This window comes from Empidonax traillii, unplaced genomic scaffold, assembly GCF_003031625.1.
Source record: "Empidonax traillii isolate 1590-97213 ecotype Southwest subspecies unplaced genomic scaffold, ASM303162v1 scaffold53:size2875158, whole genome shotgun sequence".
NCBI lineage: Eukaryota > Metazoa > Chordata > Aves > Passeriformes > Tyrannidae > Empidonax > Empidonax traillii.
In genome coordinates, this window is record NW_020955246.1 from 1,004,692 (window position 1) to 1,023,140 (window position 18,449).

Genomic DNA, 18,449 nt, shown 5'->3' on the forward strand with positions numbered 1-18,449 from the left:
GCTTGGCTGCTGCTTTCTAAGAAGGGTATAGAGATCAGCAACACTCAGTTCAAATAGTAATTAGTGGGTGCAGTGTCAGTGACTTGCTGTAAGAAGATATAAACTCCAATACAGCAATTTACATTTTCTATCTTCTGCAAGCATGGCTAAGGCAAATGTACATTCTGGAATGTAATTTCTAGAGAGTCCCGGGAGAAAGCTTGATGTCATTATTAGCTAAAGAAACTTTACTATATGTGAGGAAGACCGTAGGAATATGTCATATTTGACATTGATAATAAAGGCAATTTCACATAGTGAAAGAGAAGCATTTCTTCTTCTCTTTGAATAAAAATGGTAAGTCATCTCTGCACTAAAATCCTTACCTCATTTGCTTGCATTCTAAATGTTGTTAGTCCTGTGCTTCTGCTTTTTTGAAAAAATAAATAAAAGCAAATTTCCCATAAATAATTTTAAAATAGTAACCATACTTTTTGGAAGCCTAAATTCACGATTTAGTGTCTTGTAATTAATACATTATGTCTGATCTTGTGACTGAAGTCTAAAACTAATAGTCATAGTAAAATTATCATAGAGTCCTGTAGATTAAAAAGGATATTTATTTCAGATAAGTGCAAATAGAAATGGTGCAAAACATTGTATTTCAGTTACAATTACATATGATACATACTTTTGAATGGGTTTTTTCAGAAGAGGATTCAAATTCATTTGCAGTTGACTATGAGTTATATGTGAGCAAGGGCGGAATTATAATATCAGAATGATAGACATTTTTTGCCATTCAGCTCTTTAAAATGGTTTGACATGTTACTGTGAAGACTGAAGTAATAATTGTTGTCTGATTGTAGGTGGTAGGGGAAGAGGAAATTATGCTGTGGGTTTATGACTCTGTTCTGTTAACAAGTTCAGTATTCTTCAATTGCAGATGGTTTAAAAAGTTGTACTGGTGAGTTGAAAGCCAGCGTAACAACTAAACTTGGAGGAAACCTTGGGAGTTGCATTTGTCAAGTGGCTAAGAAAACTGTTCATGCATACCCAGTATCCAAAGCTTCATTGGCAGCCCAAACATAAAGAACTGAAAGGTCATTCTTCTTCTTTCAGTATGATGGTTTGTTGACATATTTTGACACACTGGTACAATACTGAAAGGTTTTGACGTTACTGCAACACTGAGGGACTTAGGGTTTGTTTAGCTATCTAATACTTGTGGATATTCACACATGCAGGGTTTTGCTTTGCTCCTTTTTCTCTCCCTCCTGACTCCACTTGAATTAGTAAATTATTCTTAATAAAAAATGGATGTAGATAGAAGAGAGAGTTTATGATGATTTTTACCACTTAGGACTATGTAATAGTTTTTTCAAAAGTAATTCACTTTTTTAAAGTGAATTATTATGCCAACTTGCTAACCTTAGTAGCACTGAGTAAGGTACATTTATTTAGAGACGAGAAGAGAACCAAAAGCAGTGAAGAGTGCCATTTTCTATTAGTTTCCTGATGTAGTAGTTTACTTTGTGAAGGTGGTAAAGTTCTATGTTCTTCTGCAAGATAAACAGATACATGTGCACACTAAGACATAAATACATGTATACACATTGTGATGACTTGACCTTGGCAGGATGCCAGGTGCCCACCCAGCCGCTCTGTCACTTCCCTTCCCAACTGGACCGGAGAGAAAGATGGAAAACAACTCATGGGTTGGGGTAAGGGAGTTTATTAAAACAGAAGAAAAACAAAAAGTTGCGCACGCAGAAGCAAAGTGAAAGATAACACAGTTTATTGTCTACTTTCCATGAGCAGCGATGGTCAGCCACTCCCGAGCAGCAGGGCTTCAGCAAGCGTGACGGTTCCTCAGCAGGCAGCCACTGGAGAAAATGAATGGTCTCCTTCCTGCTCCTTGCCTTGATTTTTATATGTGATCTGACATTATATGGTCTGAAATATCCCTTTGGTCAGTTTGGGTCAGCTGGCCTGCTTGGGCCCCTCCCAGAATCTTGCCCTCAACTGAGGAAGGAGTGTTACAGTGCTGATGTTGTGCTCAGCAGTAGCCAAAACACCGGTGTGTTATCAACACCCTTCTTGCTGCCAATGCAAAGCACAGCACTATGAAGACTACTGTGGGCAAATGAACACCAACTCAGCCAGACCCAATACACACATATGTAGGCATATGTCTGCACTTTACAAATGTTCTAGATACATTTAGCTGATTTCCAAAAGCATTTGACATTATTTTTATATTTATTTAATGACACGTGAGCAATATAAAAATCAACATATAGTCTATGAAAAATATATTTTTTTACTCTAGCTCAAAAGTAATGTTTTTAGATTTTACCAGTCTTGCTCTCTTCAACAATGTAGTTGAATAGAAGAGCATGAAGACATTTTCATTGAGACCATAACTTATGCCCTAGCATTGTTGTAATAATGTTAATTGTTTTGCTTGACGTTGTAGGTTGTTTGATTTTGTATCAAAACTAATTTTCTCAAAGCAAAGAAAGAACAGACCACACTGTATTCATATTAACATTTATATTTGAATGATTGATATTAAGTATATATTTTCATGCATTGTTCTCCTCAGATACTCTATTTAATACGGACATGAAACTGGGGTTTTCATTATAATTTAATTCTATTACATAAACCTCTTTCGCTGCTAGGTAGTTACATTGTGGACTTAAATAGTCAATGAAGCAGTATATATCTTTGTTTAAATTATTTTTCCCCTATATTTTTCTGTACTGTCTTAAAGATTCTTATGTCACAGGAGGCTCATGTAGTGTAGATAGAACATTTTCAGCTTCCTTCCACATTACTGCAAGGCTTCAGCTCCAATTTTCCTGGTATTTCTCATTTAGATTAGACAAGCATCTAAGTTTATGTACAATAAGAGCTGACAGCAGAGATCCTGCTATGCTTGCCGAAGGCCTGGTTGCAGACACTCCACTATGTCAAAGAATGTCAACCCCCCACAGACCCTACCTTTCAGAGTTCCTTGTAATTTTTAATTGACATTTACATCTGACAATTTCAATGTATTTCATAGTGTTGAGTTTTTATCTACCTACTAATAGTTAAAACCAAACCAAAGCAAAAAGAATCCCTTCCTGTAAACTATAATATAATGTATTTTTTAATTAACAAGGTCAAGCTGCTGGGCTGAAACTCAAGAATGAGCGACTCCCCCTTCCTTCTTGTAACTCTGTAGGTGCTAGTCTAATCCATTTCAAGTTACAATTTAGGAGGGGAATAGGAGTATAAAGCTAAATTCATCTGTTTGTACTAATGAACAAAGCATAAGTATATACTATGCATCATGCACAGAAAGGATACGCAGATTTTGAGGAAACTTTAAGAATCGATATTTTCCTTTGAGTCAGGGACTTGAAAGTGGTACCTCCATGTGATGTATGCATGTTAACAGCATAATATTGTAAATATAGTAAAGCTGGCAAGTATGTCATTTAGCTGCATGTTGCAGTTTGTTGTGCTTCCTTGCCTTGAGAAATCTCAAGTTTTCATTTGGGTTAAAATGCTAAAGGCCTAATAAATTAGTATGAACATAATTATCCATCTATTAGAAGTTAGAATGAAGGACTACAGTTGATCATAAATGTCACAAAGCAAAAAAAGTAGAAGTAGCATTTTGTCACAAATAATGCTGCTTTTCTTCTAATTAGTTAATTTACATTTTGCAAATTAAGGGCAAGATGCAGACAGAAGATAATCTAGTAGCATATCATAGCTTTACTGACCTGTATTTGTATACGCCAAATTTAAGTTAATTAGAAATGTAGATGCTGTTTGTTTTATCTGTCAAAAAGCTCATGTTAAAAAAAAAATCTAGACCCACTTTTTCCCCCAACATTTATCATCTAAATAATAGTCTTGCCAAGATGGCAGCCTCATAATAAACTCTTTTCAGTGGAGTGATGGGTAATGAAGCTTGCTTGTGAAGGCAGCAAAAAATGTTGTCTAGCCAAATGTGTGAATATGATGGCTAGAGAATCAGTGGACTTTCTCAGTCATCAATCTTTTTAGTAGCCTCTTATACATCTGAATATTTTGATGGATGATCTAATAATTGAGTTATCTATCTTTCTAACTATCAGAGTTGCATAAAAATTATTCTCACATGCTATTGAATATTATATATATTGGGCACCCAGTGAATTTTTCAAAAAAGTTCCAAGAGACAGAGGAATTTTGTTTGTCTTAAGCAGCCTTCAGTATATTAAATGATAAATTACTATACATAGAATACAAAACTATATGTACTAATATAAGGAAAGAAAGTAAACAATGTCAATAGCTGATTACAGATAAGACTCGGTAAATAAAGCACTTCAAAGCATGAGACTGGTGACGTTAGTGCACAATCCAAGAAATCTGAGGTATAAAATCAGTAGATTCAGTAGTCCCTGGACAGTTAATGGACAGGAATCACATTTCCACATAGTTGCACAAATTCCTTGTGTCTAGGAAATCTTGGCTTAGGCAAAAAGAAATACAACATCACAGTGGAGTACCAAGTTACTGTTCAGCCTCTCTGAGAACAGTTTCTTTTGATTAAAGATGAGACTGAAATTTATATATTGAAATGCATACATTCTGTTTATTCTGAGCAATGGTACAATATGGATTTGTGTTTCCAGAGCACATGAATCTGCTTTCCTAGGTCACCAGTCTTGCATTAATGTTGCTCTCAGAGTATTTGGATAAATTGCATTTAGCGCGTCATCTTACTATGGTGTGTTGTACTAGAGCTTTTGAGTAGCAGAGCAAAATGAATGTTGGTGTTGGTGCATTTTTTTAAGCATTGCAGTTCAAATGAACATTATATCATTCTTCAAATGAGTTTTTCGTCAGGTAAAAATTATTTTATCAATAAGAAAAATATTGCATTAAGAGTATTTTTAATTCAAATGTATTTTTTTCACCTTGGTGTCACCAGTTTATGTTCAATTACATAGTTTTGTATAGATTATGAAATTTTCCTTCTTGTAAACTCTTGAAAACTACGTGATGAGGACTAAATTTTTTTATTTATTTTCATTGTTTAGTACTTTACTTGTTTTATAACTACAGCAAGATATAAAGAAATATGTTTGATGAATAGTTCTCCAGTTAGCAAAGGGGCTTTTCTTTCTCTGTTCGGAACTGGAGTGACCAGGATGCTTACTTGAGGATATCAGAAAATTACTTACTCATTGCAGAATTGTAATGGAAAAGTATATGAGGGATTTGCTTTATAATTACCTGCTTAAAGGAGAATGAGAAAGACGTATTTCAAGAACTTGCATCTTATCATCATTTGACAATACTTTGTGAAAGTATCACTGGGCCTCATTGGACCTTGCCACTACATATGGATCTACAAATTTAACAAAGTGTTGGCTGTCTCACTGGGAGTGATTGTGACTCTCATGCTAAGTAAGCAGAGTTCTTGATGTTTAATAGTTCTTGCTAAACATGCACAATTAGTTTGATTCTGTTTGGGTATACTTAAAGCAAGTCACTGAACAAAGATTACTTGAGTATCAAAAGTGCAAAAACTTACAATAAAATTTGGCTCTGAAGTTCAACATTTATTTGAAATATTGCATCCTACTGAAACTGTCTACATTTTTGTTTTCAGTAATATTTACATTGATTTCATACAATTTTAAGTTACATAAGGGTAATTTGACAGAAGTATAATTTAAACCTAGAACTAAGGCAGTAGGAAACAAATTACAAAAAAAAAGGTTAAATTATTCTCTTTCACTACTTAGGGAGTTGTAATATGAGAAAGCTAAAATTTCTTTTGAGTATACAAATTCATAAGCAATTAACTGGAATTGATCAAAGTCAGTGTTTGATTTTTCTTACTATATGTGGCTTCCTCTGACCTTAAGTAAATTGGCAGTTATTCTACTTAGCATTTGTAACATTTCTGCTAGAGAACAGATCAAACTTCTGTTATAAACGTGTATATATTTAGGAAAGAGGTCTTCATTTCCCTCTCCTAATCCAAATAGTAAGCATCTGTGTCCTCTCTTATCACTTGATTAGCACGCTCTCATCCATAACTAGTCTTTGATATGAGCATCAAGAAATCATGTCCTTTTGTTTTAAATGATAAATGTGCCTTTGTCATGACTACTTACAAACACTCCAAGATTTAAATCTGAATTGTCAAAGTGTAACAGCACAACTTCTCTGATGTGGCATTATTAGTGAAATAAAGAACTTTTAATTTTTACAGGTAGGCCTTAAATATTGACACTACGAGGCTCATTTAGTTGTGATGCTGAAAAATTTTTCTTTTATCCACTGTTTTTCTAAGATGTATTGTTTATCAACAAGAGACAGTCAGCTGCATGAGAGCATCTGCGGACATTCCTATTTACATGTTCCAAGACTGTCTCCTCATGTTTCATTATTTAGGTCTGATGTCTAGTTAGCTCTTATCAAAACTAATACCATCTGAAGTACCAGGCTTTCGGTGGTCACACAACCAACATGAAATTTTCTTCAGTCTGACTAATATTATTAAAGACAGTATCTCTTTAAACCTGGGGTTTGTTTCAGTGTCTAGATCAATTACATCTTATGAATTTGTTTCACTGAATGATTTCCTGCTTGTTTCAAAAGATTAAATAAATCTCAGATTATATTCTGCACACTTTAAAGTTTAAAAACTAGTTAAAATATGAGTGTTTAGACTACAGCTGTGCTACCATTCTTACTATGTCTTGATGCTATTAAGGCAGAAAGAGCTACCATATGACTGGCTTCTCATTGTTAGAATAGTACAGTAAGTTAAAATGTTTTAGAAAACAGGCACCTAGATAGGATTGTATCAACTGTTTTTTCATCTATTTGTAGCAAAAATTGAATGTGTCCAGAAAATAGGCTATTTAATTTTAATTCCTACAAAAAGCAACTGTTGTTTGAAATCTCTGGGCTCACTTACAAAAAAAATTTTTTCCTGAATTTCTTTTCTGCTTTTTTATTTATTGTGTTCCAAGTATATCATGGTTGAATTAATTTCATGTTCTAAGTGCTGAAATGCTGAAGTTGAGTCTTTGAAATTCACCATTTGCGATTTATAGTCTCTGAAATTTACAAAATAGTTCAGAGAGGAATTTAGTGGGGGATCCCACAAAGTGATTTAAGGGCCCATGATCATGATCAGTATATAATCGCAATCTTTGGTAACATCATATATACAAGACACTGCAATATTTAGGATTTTTTCAACTTTTTATTGTTGCTTACCTTAGAGATTTAACCACAACATTTTTCGTATAGTCAAGTTGATTTGATTCCAAGCTTGTTTAAGTTATAAAGTCATGTAAAACTGACCACACCATTTATATATCTTTCTTTGGAAAATATTATTTATTTTCAAATAATGAAAATTATATATATTTCAAGCTCTCTGTAAAAGAATAGTTTTGGAAGTCTATTCTCATTTATTTGTTTGAAAAGGAGAAATATTTTCCGTCCTTTGCAACACAACCAAACAAATGAAGTGAGATTTCCTGGCATTCGAAGTATGCCTGTGAGTTTTTTAGACACTGAAACTGTAACCCAACTTGAAGAAGACAATCATGGCAGTGAGCTTCTGTTCAGAGTTAATCAGCTGCAGAATTTGTAAACTGCATATGTGTCAAAGTTGAAAATGTTAGCACTCTGATAGAAGCTTGAAAAGGTTAGACCTGATAAAAGCCATCAGCAGTTAAAGAAGATGATTTATGGGAATGTAATGACACAAAATGCCTCATTTATCACTCATATATAGATAGGTTAAGGTTTCTGTGTCATACTTTAAAAACTTGACCACTTAGAATTGTCAAAATAGGTAGTTAATTGCCCATCATACATATCACTTCAAATTTCCTTTGCTCAAATTTTGGTGATTTTACTGTTTTGCTTCTCATATGGTTCTTTTTAAAGTCATTCATATTTTGTATTTATTTCATATTTGTTTCCAATAGTATTCTCAGTGCTCTGTTAGAACTTTTATTAGGTAAAGCTGTTGATTTGAATGCTGTCCAAATCTTTTGTTGATTTACAATTTCATTCAGCCTAACTGTAAGGAAAATAACTGAAGGTTTCATTTTCCTCTGTTCTATACCACTAAGTCTCATCAAGAGTTTACAGCTTTCTAATTTAATCCTTACATTTCCTCTCCAAACTGAAATATGAGATTTTAAAGCAAATCCATCAATCGGTTTCCAGTTCCAGTCACTTAAGTTACTGTTTATCTCCATGCAAATTAAATTTAATCCAAAACTACCAGTACTGTTAAATGATCCTAAAACAAAATAAAAATGTTGGTAAAAATGCACAGTAGTATACCGTCTTTGGTATAAGGATAGCAGCAGCAAGCAAATATAATAGATTTGAGACCGACTGGTTTTATTTCAACTGTCCACACTGCAAATATGGATAAATACTCATTAGGGAATTATCTTCAAGAACATATTTTTAAAAAAAAACAACTGAAGACATTGCATTAATACTAAAATACAGGTTCAGCTGCCAAAAAAGATATGTGATAATAAAGTTTGTAAGGATTTCTTTATTTGCTTATCCTTCTACTTATCCTTTCTTTATCTACTTCATCCTCCTATTTCTTGATCTTATACAGAATAGCCTGAACAGAATAATTTTAATTTTTAATATAAAAAACTTACCTTTTTGTTAGCTTTCACAATTTATGGCCCCAACTGTATAGCATTCTGTTTGTTCAGCGATGACCTTCCAGGTTCGATTTAAAAAGAAGTCAGAAGCATTTGTCATGTCTGCTCGATCTTGTCCAGAGGTACCTATTGTAATTATAAAGGACTAATAAGGTTGTTTGTAATATAACAGTCTGACAACCCTAAAAAAATCTTCTGGAGAGCAACTTTTTTCCCCCCACTCCCCGTCTTTTCTTTCTTAAGGAAAACAAAAATCTCTTCTTGCCTTCTTGTGCACTGCATCTTTTCGAATTTAGATGAGAAAGCATAAAGAACTTACACTTTGAAAAACTTAACTTAGTTTTAAAAGATAAGCTGTATAATTTGCTCATTTGTAATACCTTTTGGAAATAGTAATAATGCGACTATAGTACAGTTGCACCATATATTTAATTGGTGTATATAGAAGTGATGATGATGTACTTAGAAACACTGAATTCCTTTCACTGTGTAACAAAAGAAACCCACTTATTACTCTGTCTGTTGCAAAAATATGTGATACATTAATATAGTGATCTCTCTTAGAAAAAATCCAAATTAAAAAAATCCTGTTTATTCTATTATAAGCATTATTAAAGTACTGCTGTAAGTGGGTGTTTATTATAGTGATATTTTTCATTACATGTCAGGTTTTTTGCAATTGACTTATGATCATTTTTCCCTTCATATGCCTTTGTCTTGCTTCCTATCTTCCCTTTCCTCTCCCATTTCATCAGCACCTAGAAATACCACGTGTTTTTTTATAGGCATCTGTGTAAGGTAAACAAAAATCTAATGAAATTTGATGGTTCGACAGAAATGTTTACCTCTCTTGCATGATACGTAAAAATACTGTAGTGTTGTCAGGCTACCATACATCATTCAAATACTCTTAGACGGCAAAGGCAAAATCTTGACAATTCGGTAATCTCACCATGTGATTTCAAGAAGGCTTTTTTTTATATCTACAATTGAGACAAATTTATGTTGTATGTATTTATGGTTGTTAAACTCAAAATTGTCTCATTTCATTAATTTTTAACATTGTGCTCTCTTAATGACTATGAAGAAATGTATTAAAATGCCTTAATTATAGGGCTAGAAGAAGAGAAAGCACAAGTCTTTTTAGCATATGATCTTTCAATTGTTCACTAAAGGATAAAGAGGGCATTCAAGCGTGGTTTAGATAACTGTCAGCAATAATAAAATGCAAGGTAGTTTGTAGAGCCTTTAAAGACCTTTCGGGGAAATAGATTTAATTAAAAAACAATAAAATGGACTTTTCATTTCAAAGAAATCCAAAATGTTATAAAATTATAAGATCCTACTGTATTGAGAGTAATGTATGTTTCCAAGGATGCAGAAAAATAACCGAAAATACTCTGCAGACTACACAGCAGTTATAGCTTTATTTTGTGTGTGTTTATGCATGTTCTTCAGCTTTTAAAACAGAGGCTATGAATAGCATATTAGAGATACTTCATGTTTTCTAAACTGTGTGATTTTACCTATTTGAGGGGTTTTAGTTTTAGCTTTTAACAAGGGTGTTTTTTAAAAAAATACAAGGCGAACACTTAGCTTCTTAATTTAAAATTATGTTCTCATGATTACCCTCAGAACAATACAACTGCCATACTGGCAGAAGTTCAGTTGCCTGTTTCATAGAGTCTGTAGGTTCCTACTCATCATAGTTGTCTGTCATATACTGTGAAAATACATTTTGAAGTATATTTCTGATTTCTGCTTTTTTCTTCTCACAGAATGAAAAATCACATTTGCTAGTAATGTTCTTGGTTGTATGGTGTGTTGAAAAGTTTATTTAAGCACTTGTTCTGCATTATTGAGTTATACCACTTCTGGCAAAGTAGGAGCAACTTAAGTTGCATGTGATCGGCAGTGGTTTATAAACAACATTGACTGCTGTCTTTTTAGAGTAGTTTGCACTCTTGCTTAGCCTCGTGCTTTCCTGAGGATATTTTTGTATATTGTTTTCTCTCATCGTGGTGCATACACATCAATTGCAGTGACTGATTGGTTTGTTGTAGCCAAGTACCAAATGAATCTGTATGCAAGTTGTCTTTGTGTAGCAAGGATTTTTACAGATAGATCATCTTCACCAAAGTGCATTTTCAGCAAATGTTAAAATTCTATCTGTTTTTTCGTTATAATTGTTGGCCCAAGTACATTATAAAGCTTGTTCATAATGAAAATGTGACTTCAATATTTAGGGTCTTGCTATATCCTCTAGTAAATTAAGTTTGGATTGTTACAGTGTTCCCTTTGTCACTGACTGATCATAGAAATGGAAAACATCCCTGTTCTTGGAGTTGGTGATTCTTCTTTTTAGAAAACTAAGGGATTGTTTTCTGCTTGCTCACATGCCTTGAACTGGAGCACAAATTAATAGCATAGCTTCTGTGAAATACACTGGCCAATGACCATATGAGAAAGATAGCTAAGATATTGCTGAAAATGTACAAATATCTGGCATTGTTATGCATAAAAATGCTCCACTGTTTATTTCATTGCTGGACTTCCTGAGGCTTGAGGACTCAGAACTACCCCAACTGCAACAGACGTTCATGGTTAGCTTTGGCAACCTTTCTGTGTAGTGTCCTTGTTTTTGAGAAAGAAGTGCCTCACATCAACCTGTCATTAAACTCCTTTCTATTTTCAACCAGTTGTGTATCTTTTGTTCCATTCACCCTTCCTGGTGTGGTAGGGCTGTTAAGTGTGATAATGTTTCTGTAGAATATGCTCTGTTATCTGATACTCTGAAATTTATGTAATCTGAAATTTATGGTCTCCTGCAGAACCATTAGTTTGATCACTTCTCTTGGCTTTGTAAGTTCAGTAGAACCTAAAGTCAAATGTGAAGTCTTCTTCCTTTCCCTTTCTACTAGTCATTTGTTTTCTGCTTACCAAAGTTTTGTGTAGTTGCGGTTTTATAACCGAGATGAATTTTCAGTAGAGACTTCTGTACGCTTTGGTAAACACACTGAGTTCTCACTGAGTAAAACTTACTACCATACAGTATTTTAGTTTTGACACAGTGATTTTTACTTTTTCATGTGATTTTTCTTTTCTTAAAAATCAGAATTTTTTGGTTTTTCCATTGGTAAAAATCATGCTTCCTATATCTTAAGACCTCTCCTTACTGATGATAATACTTTATTAAAAACAGTAAACTTTCTGTATCCTTTCACTACTTTAAAATGCAACATTCAAGAGAGAAATGTTCATTATTGGAGAGCTGAAAGCTTAATCTTCTGGTAGGGCAGACTAGCTCCTTATGTAATTGCCTAAAAATTAGCACATATAGCCTCAGTACAAGCTGAGGCTTCCATGATGCAAATAGTAAGATGGCCAGGATAGAATAATGGTCTTCAGTTACACTGTTAGGCATAACATTTCTTAGTAACTGACTGTAAGGCATTTGCCTCTGGACAATGGACAGGGTAAGTGATAATAGCTGTAAGTGTAGCTCTGAATCTGATCCATCACTGATCCCTTTTGTATTCTCAAGCAAATTACTTGTTGCTTCTATATTTGACATTCACTATCTGTAAAAGCTTTATATTGCATAAAAATATTGCAAGGTCATACTTGTATTTTTAAAACTCAGGGTAAAAGACACTATATATAGAGACATATGAATATGCTCTGTTAGGAAAAATCTCTATTCCTGTAACAAAAGTATAAACCTAAGAACAGATCTTCTCATAATTCTCATTTTCGTATCACCATTTATAGCATGTCATGGAAGAGAAAGAGAATCCAGAAGTACTGTCTGTGCTTTGGCATAAAACACTATAAAAACAACATAAAGTTCCAGATGTTTTTGGCTTGTGTTAAGAAGATAAAGAATAGGATTCTAGGAAAAACACTAATCATGTCAAACTACCACTCAAATCATGCTTCTCTGCAAAATGTCCAGGGGTACAAGTTCAGGGAGAATGGTCTGCATTCTCACTATTACAGAGGAGACTTTCCCAGTTGTGAAAGCATACTGTACTGTCTTTTGTGTACTTGGTTTTTCTGCCCCTTCTCTGTAAAATCATCATGTGGAGCTCTGAGAATTAATACCCTTACTTGTAGATTTATTTTTTTTATTATTTAATCACCATAGGACCAATAAGATGTAATATCACTACAACCCTTAGCCTACTCAACCTCTACTCCCTCCTTGGCTTACATAGACCTCAAATTTAGGCTGGGTCTATGGAATTGCCTCAATGGGAGAATCCCCTTCATGTGCAAATCTCAAGAAGATATCTGTATCATAATGTAGATCTGACCTCAGAATACATATATGTATATATGAGTTTAGGTATATATGAATTACATAGATGTAACTAAAATATGAAATCTAAACATAATGCTGAAATCTTATAATACTTTTTTACTTAACATAATACTTTTTGTGCATATTAATAAAATCATAGTTTCTAATTGGGCCTTGCTGTTGATATATTTCTTGTACTTCTATAATGTTCTGTCCCTCATTTTGCTGCGATAGACAAGTGAACGTGTCTGAACTGAAACGTTTTTAAAGAACAAAATATATTAAGACACTTTAGCTAGTTGCAGAGAAGATGAAGAAAAGCTCTTAACATGCGATGTTGTTCTACCTAGGAGAAATACACTGTGCTTCATAAGTCTTTCCTGTGACATGAGGAAATTTGTGTACAATGTTGTTTTCAGTAGCTCACACTCTCTGTTTTAGAGTATTAGTTACCTACTCAGAATTTACTAGAGCCCACTGAGTTTTGCATAATTAAAGTTATAGCAACAGCTAAATGGTATAAGATGTGGAATGCAGAATATTTGCTTTGCCAAGTGTTCTCTGGGGTTTCAGAGAAGGAGCGGAGAAGTGGAAGAAACTTAAAAGTCTGACACACACAAAAAAATTAAATTTAATTTAGATGTGTATTTGCCTTTGTATAAAATATAAAAGTTAAGCGTAATAGATTTTTCTGTTGTGTTGGTCTCATGCAGCAGCAATAGTGTTACGCGTAGAGTTTCTGCAGTAGTTGCTTATTTTAAAATACAAAGCTGTAGGATTGCGATAATGTGTAACTGTAGACTGGTTTCCGTACATCTGCAAGTTAAATGTTTCAGATATATTATGAGAAAAGTTGTTTATTGTCTAAATGCAAATAACTAAAAGAATCATCATTGCATTTGTACATCATGGGGCCATCATGGGCGTCTACTAATCTGTCCAGCAGAGGTTTAGTTCTGTTTAAAGTCAGTGAAAAAAATTGTGCTGTCCTAGATGCAAGTAAGAATAAAGCTGCCATCAGTACTAGTTTTGATCTGTGTAATGATTTGGTCCTTTGGATTAAGTGATTAGATAGAGCATGAGATTCATGATTGTACTGAGAGTAACTTGCAGCAAATCCAAACAAGGGCCACACAGGGATTGGACTATTTTTAGTATGAGGAGAGACTGGGAGACCTCCAGCTGTTCAGCATGGAGAAGAGCAGAATCAAGGGGGGATCTTACCAATGTACATAAATACCTGAAGGAAAGGAGTGAAAATATGGGAGCTAGGATCTTCTTAGTGGTACCCAGTGAGGGGACAGGAGTCTATGGACACAGACTGAAATACAGAAAAATCTACTGAAACATTAGAAAAACCTTTTTTTATTGTGAGAGTTTTCAAATCCTGGAGCAGTCTGTCTGGAGAGGTTGTGCAGTCTCCATCCTCGTACGTATTCAAAACCCAACTGGGCAAAGCCCTGAGCAACGATCTGTAGTTCACCCTGTCTAGCAGGACTAGACAATCTCTAAAGATCCCTTCTTACCTCAACTCCTCAGTGTTTCTGTGTTATTTTATTTATCATTAGTTTTTTCTGTATTACTTTTTTTTTCAAAGTCCCAGAGAAATTGAGTTCAAAATAAGTGGGAGAAAGGGAAATCTGAAGAGCTTTATACCAGTAAACGGCTGCCATTACATTTAATGTTAGTTTTCCTGTTAGATTTCCTAGTTTTCTTAGTTTTAAGAGTGAGAGAGAAAATTAGGCTGAAGAAAATGAGAAAGGTATTTTATCTATCTCTAAATGTTCTTCTGAAAATTACAATGAGCACTAAACATCAATATAATACAAAAAACCTAAAATAATAAACTGAAAATTATGAGAGAATAATGTAAGGAAAATTTTGGAAATCCTGTTGGTCTGGAGCTTGGGGATCGGTTCACAGAAGAGTACACAAATATAGACTTAAAAAGTTAGCAGTAACTGCCGACAGATCCTAATATGTTAAAGGTTGTAATCTTCTGAAAGAAGTTGGTTGGCTTTCCTCTTGGCCCTCCTATCAACTTTAACCTCCAACCTTCTCCGGCATGTATCACTACAAATAAAACTGCTGAGGTTTGACAAAAGGATATAAAGTCACTAGGCCATCGCACAGAGATCTCTACATGATTTTCTTTAACCTAAAACTTAAACGAACACTGCTTTAAGTCAGGGTTTTTAATAAGAAGTCATAAACATTCACTCGTATCACTTTAGTTTTAATAATTACTGTTTTAACAGAGAAGAGAAGAAATATACATAGTAAATTATGTTTGACAACTGGAATTTCATGGTTTTGTTATTGGTTGTCTTTGACTGTTACATGAATTGCTGTTCTTCATTTTAATGTATACTTTTTCATGCAAGCTGCATATGATACCGATATAAACATGGCATTTGTGTACAGCGTTATAAATGAATTTTTAGCTCTTGATTAAGGCAAACCAGATGACAAAAATAACTTACATGTTTGTATTTATCAGTGTCAGAATAATAATCTTTAGATCCTTAGTCACCTATTATGATTTTGGCTTTTCTTTCACTGTGATTTTTATGTGACTTTACACAATACTTTTGAACAATGTGGGCACTATGCAGGACATAACTACTAAAAGTTTTCCTTAATTGTTCCACTCTGCAAGCTGCCTATACAATGTTTTCATTTTGCCAGGGAGCAGCCATACACAATATTACTGAATCATAGAATGTTTATTATTGATATAATATGTATATAATATAGTAACAATAAATTATTGATATAATATGTATATAATATAGTAATAATAAATTATTACTAATGGTAATAATTCTTGCAGATTCCCTATTCTTGTAAGCAACTGATCTCTGAACACGGACTGCACTTTACTGAAATTGTATTATGATCCTAAAATAATATTTCTTTCCAGTTCAAAACCATACCAATTCAAAACCAAGTTTTCTGTTTTCTAGACTGTTATTTGTCTGACAAATTTTGTGGTGATGTGTAATAATTCTCTTCATGCTTTTTGTTTCTTGTAGATTGTCATCTTTTTCACTCACCCGTGTGTTTTTTCAGAGCACTTACTTTAGGGACTGTAAAAGCAGTCTCTACTTTCTGAAGTCCTTCCTTTCTGTGCCCAGGTTCTGTTCCTTGTATGATCTCTTCATATGTTCATCCCTCAACAGGAACACTCTTTATTTGATGAGGTACATTGGTCTTCCATTCTTGGTTATGCTTCAATGGCTTTTTAAGCTGTAACTAGCAGATAGCAGGAAGCACTCTTTTTTTTCTTTTCCTAAATAGTTTGTTGCACACTAGTCGTGTCTCAGTAGGTCATGCATCTTGCCTTTCTGCTGTTTCCACTTGGCTAAAATATTTAATTGGTTTCCATCTATAATTTATTGAATATAAGCTTATTACGTAAATGCGTTGCTGTTGTAGATGAAATATTGCTGTTGTAGATGAAATATACTGTTGTCTGTTATCTGGGCCTGCGTTTTTCATCTGTACTTGGACTGTATCTAAGTGGTCTGTAGAAAGTAGTTAGGGAAAACAAGTGTTCTGTATGTCAGTTTAGGATGTTGCTGTTTGTCAAGCTGTAAAGTATATAAATTTTGGAATTTAGATATTCCTGAAAGAATGAGGACTGATTGAATGGGATTAAGGCGAAGGTTTTAAAAAGCTAAATGTAGTCTAAAGACTGCATGAGTTAATACAATATCAAGAGGAGTATAATTTATCTGAAAATGCTTTGTGAGAGAATTTGGTCCCATCATGCCTCTCCCCCATAACAACCTTCAGGTATTACTTCTGTGTTTTCCTCTGCAAGTGAGAACAATCAGTGTGATGTCAGTCTGTGTTCTTTTACTATTCCCCTTAGCATGTAATGCCCACCATCTTCAAAAAGTGGGCAGGAAGCTCACTAGGAAGGTGACTTCTACCTGAGAAGACAGGTAATATTATTTAGCAAATGAGTTGAAGTATCAACATGTTAAAGCAAAAATTATTAACTTTGTTTCCTCTTTGAGTCCACCTATATTACATTCAAAAGACTGTTATATAGTGCACTAGTAAATCCAGAGTACAAAAAATTAGCTTTCAGGTATTAAATGTTTCGCTGGTGCTAGCAAGAGATATCTGATACTTCTCATGTAAACAGTATCAGCTACCACTTTGCATATTGAAGCACATAGGAAAATGTTTTCTGTTTCTATAAAGTTATAGGATGACCACAATAGACAGGGTACCAACATCTGTCATGGCACTATAAAGGGATTACCTGTTGTATTAAGCTGTTACACTTACTGAAAACTGCTCCCTGGACACTTTCAGTGTAAGAATGTATTTGTGGTGGAAAAATTACTATAATCTCACTGTACTCACCTAAGGCTTCAGGATTCATCCTCAAGTATATATAGGAGTGGCAGAACTGAAATATGAGTAGAAAGTTATTAATTGTGGAGCGATTAAGATAGCATGTGATATCCATAGGAGGTGTTCAGAGAGCTTTGTAATGGGCACAATAGCAATGATTAGAAGAAAGAATGCTGATCCCTTCATGCATGAAATAGTTTATCCCACTATGGAGCCCAGGAAACTAATAAAGCTTCCGTGGACCAAAGCCACAGAGGCTTATTTTGGCCAGATTAAGACATTTGCTAGAAATGCTTGCCTTTTTTTTTAATTTTGTTTTGCATGACTTAGGAGTGGAGATCAGAAAAGTCAAATAATAAAAAGAATAATTTCAGTTACTCATCACAGTAGATCAGTGGTTATCCTTGCCTTAAAAAAACCCCAATTTTAAACTGTGATTGAAAATATGAAAGTAGTTACATTGAGTTTTTTCATTTTTACAGTAAATTTTAGTGACTCAAAAATGTCTGTGATTCAGAAAATGTGAGCATGAGTTAATCTGGTACTGATTAGAAACCTGGAAATAAATCAGCAGAACATAAGGCAGCTATTGCACATATGTCTTCATAACGTCTGTAAATGTTTCTACATGAAACACACACATGAGGATTACAAAGTTTCTTATTTTACAAAATGTTTATACCATTTCAATTTACTCTTTCCTAGAAATGCTGTTCTTTATTTCCCTATCAAAAAATCTTTTAAGAAAAGTAAATGCCGTAAATATACCTTGGAATACTGGGCAATATATAAACACCTCTCATATTTCTTCTATGTATGCTATGTATTTTTTCTTTCAAACCTTAGTTTCCAAAATTAACTCTGTAAATCTCATTGTATATTGTTTTTATGAGAATGAAAAATCATATGCTGTAAAAATTTAAACTTCAGCATTGAGTTGCTGGTATTTTCCATTGGATGTGAATACCTTCAATTTGAATGTTGGAAGAAGATTTGAATTGGTGTTCTATAATCCTAAAAATAGTAAAGAAAAGGAGTTCTTCAGTGTTAATAAAGAAGTTTGAGAAGACATTGGA

The 18,449-nt window shown here is 33.8% G+C and overlaps 1 protein-coding gene across 6 annotated transcripts in view; it reads left to right on the top strand.

Annotated features, from left to right (window-relative positions):
• Positions 1-18,449, top strand: part of CUNH15orf41 (chromosome unknown C15orf41 homolog) — a 122,480-nt gene that overhangs the window by 64,767 nt on the left and 39,264 nt on the right. Inside the window, exon 12 of one of the 6 annotated variants that reach the window (XM_027879283.1) lies at positions 6,254-6,347. The exons of the other annotated variants lie outside the window; for them this stretch is intronic. Within the exon in view, the coding sequence (XP_027735084.1) occupies positions 6,254-6,257 (4 nt within the window). The 3' untranslated portion in view covers positions 6,258-6,347. Of the gene's footprint in view, positions 1-6,253; positions 6,348-18,449 lie in introns of those variants that run through there. 6 annotated transcript variants of the gene reach the window in all.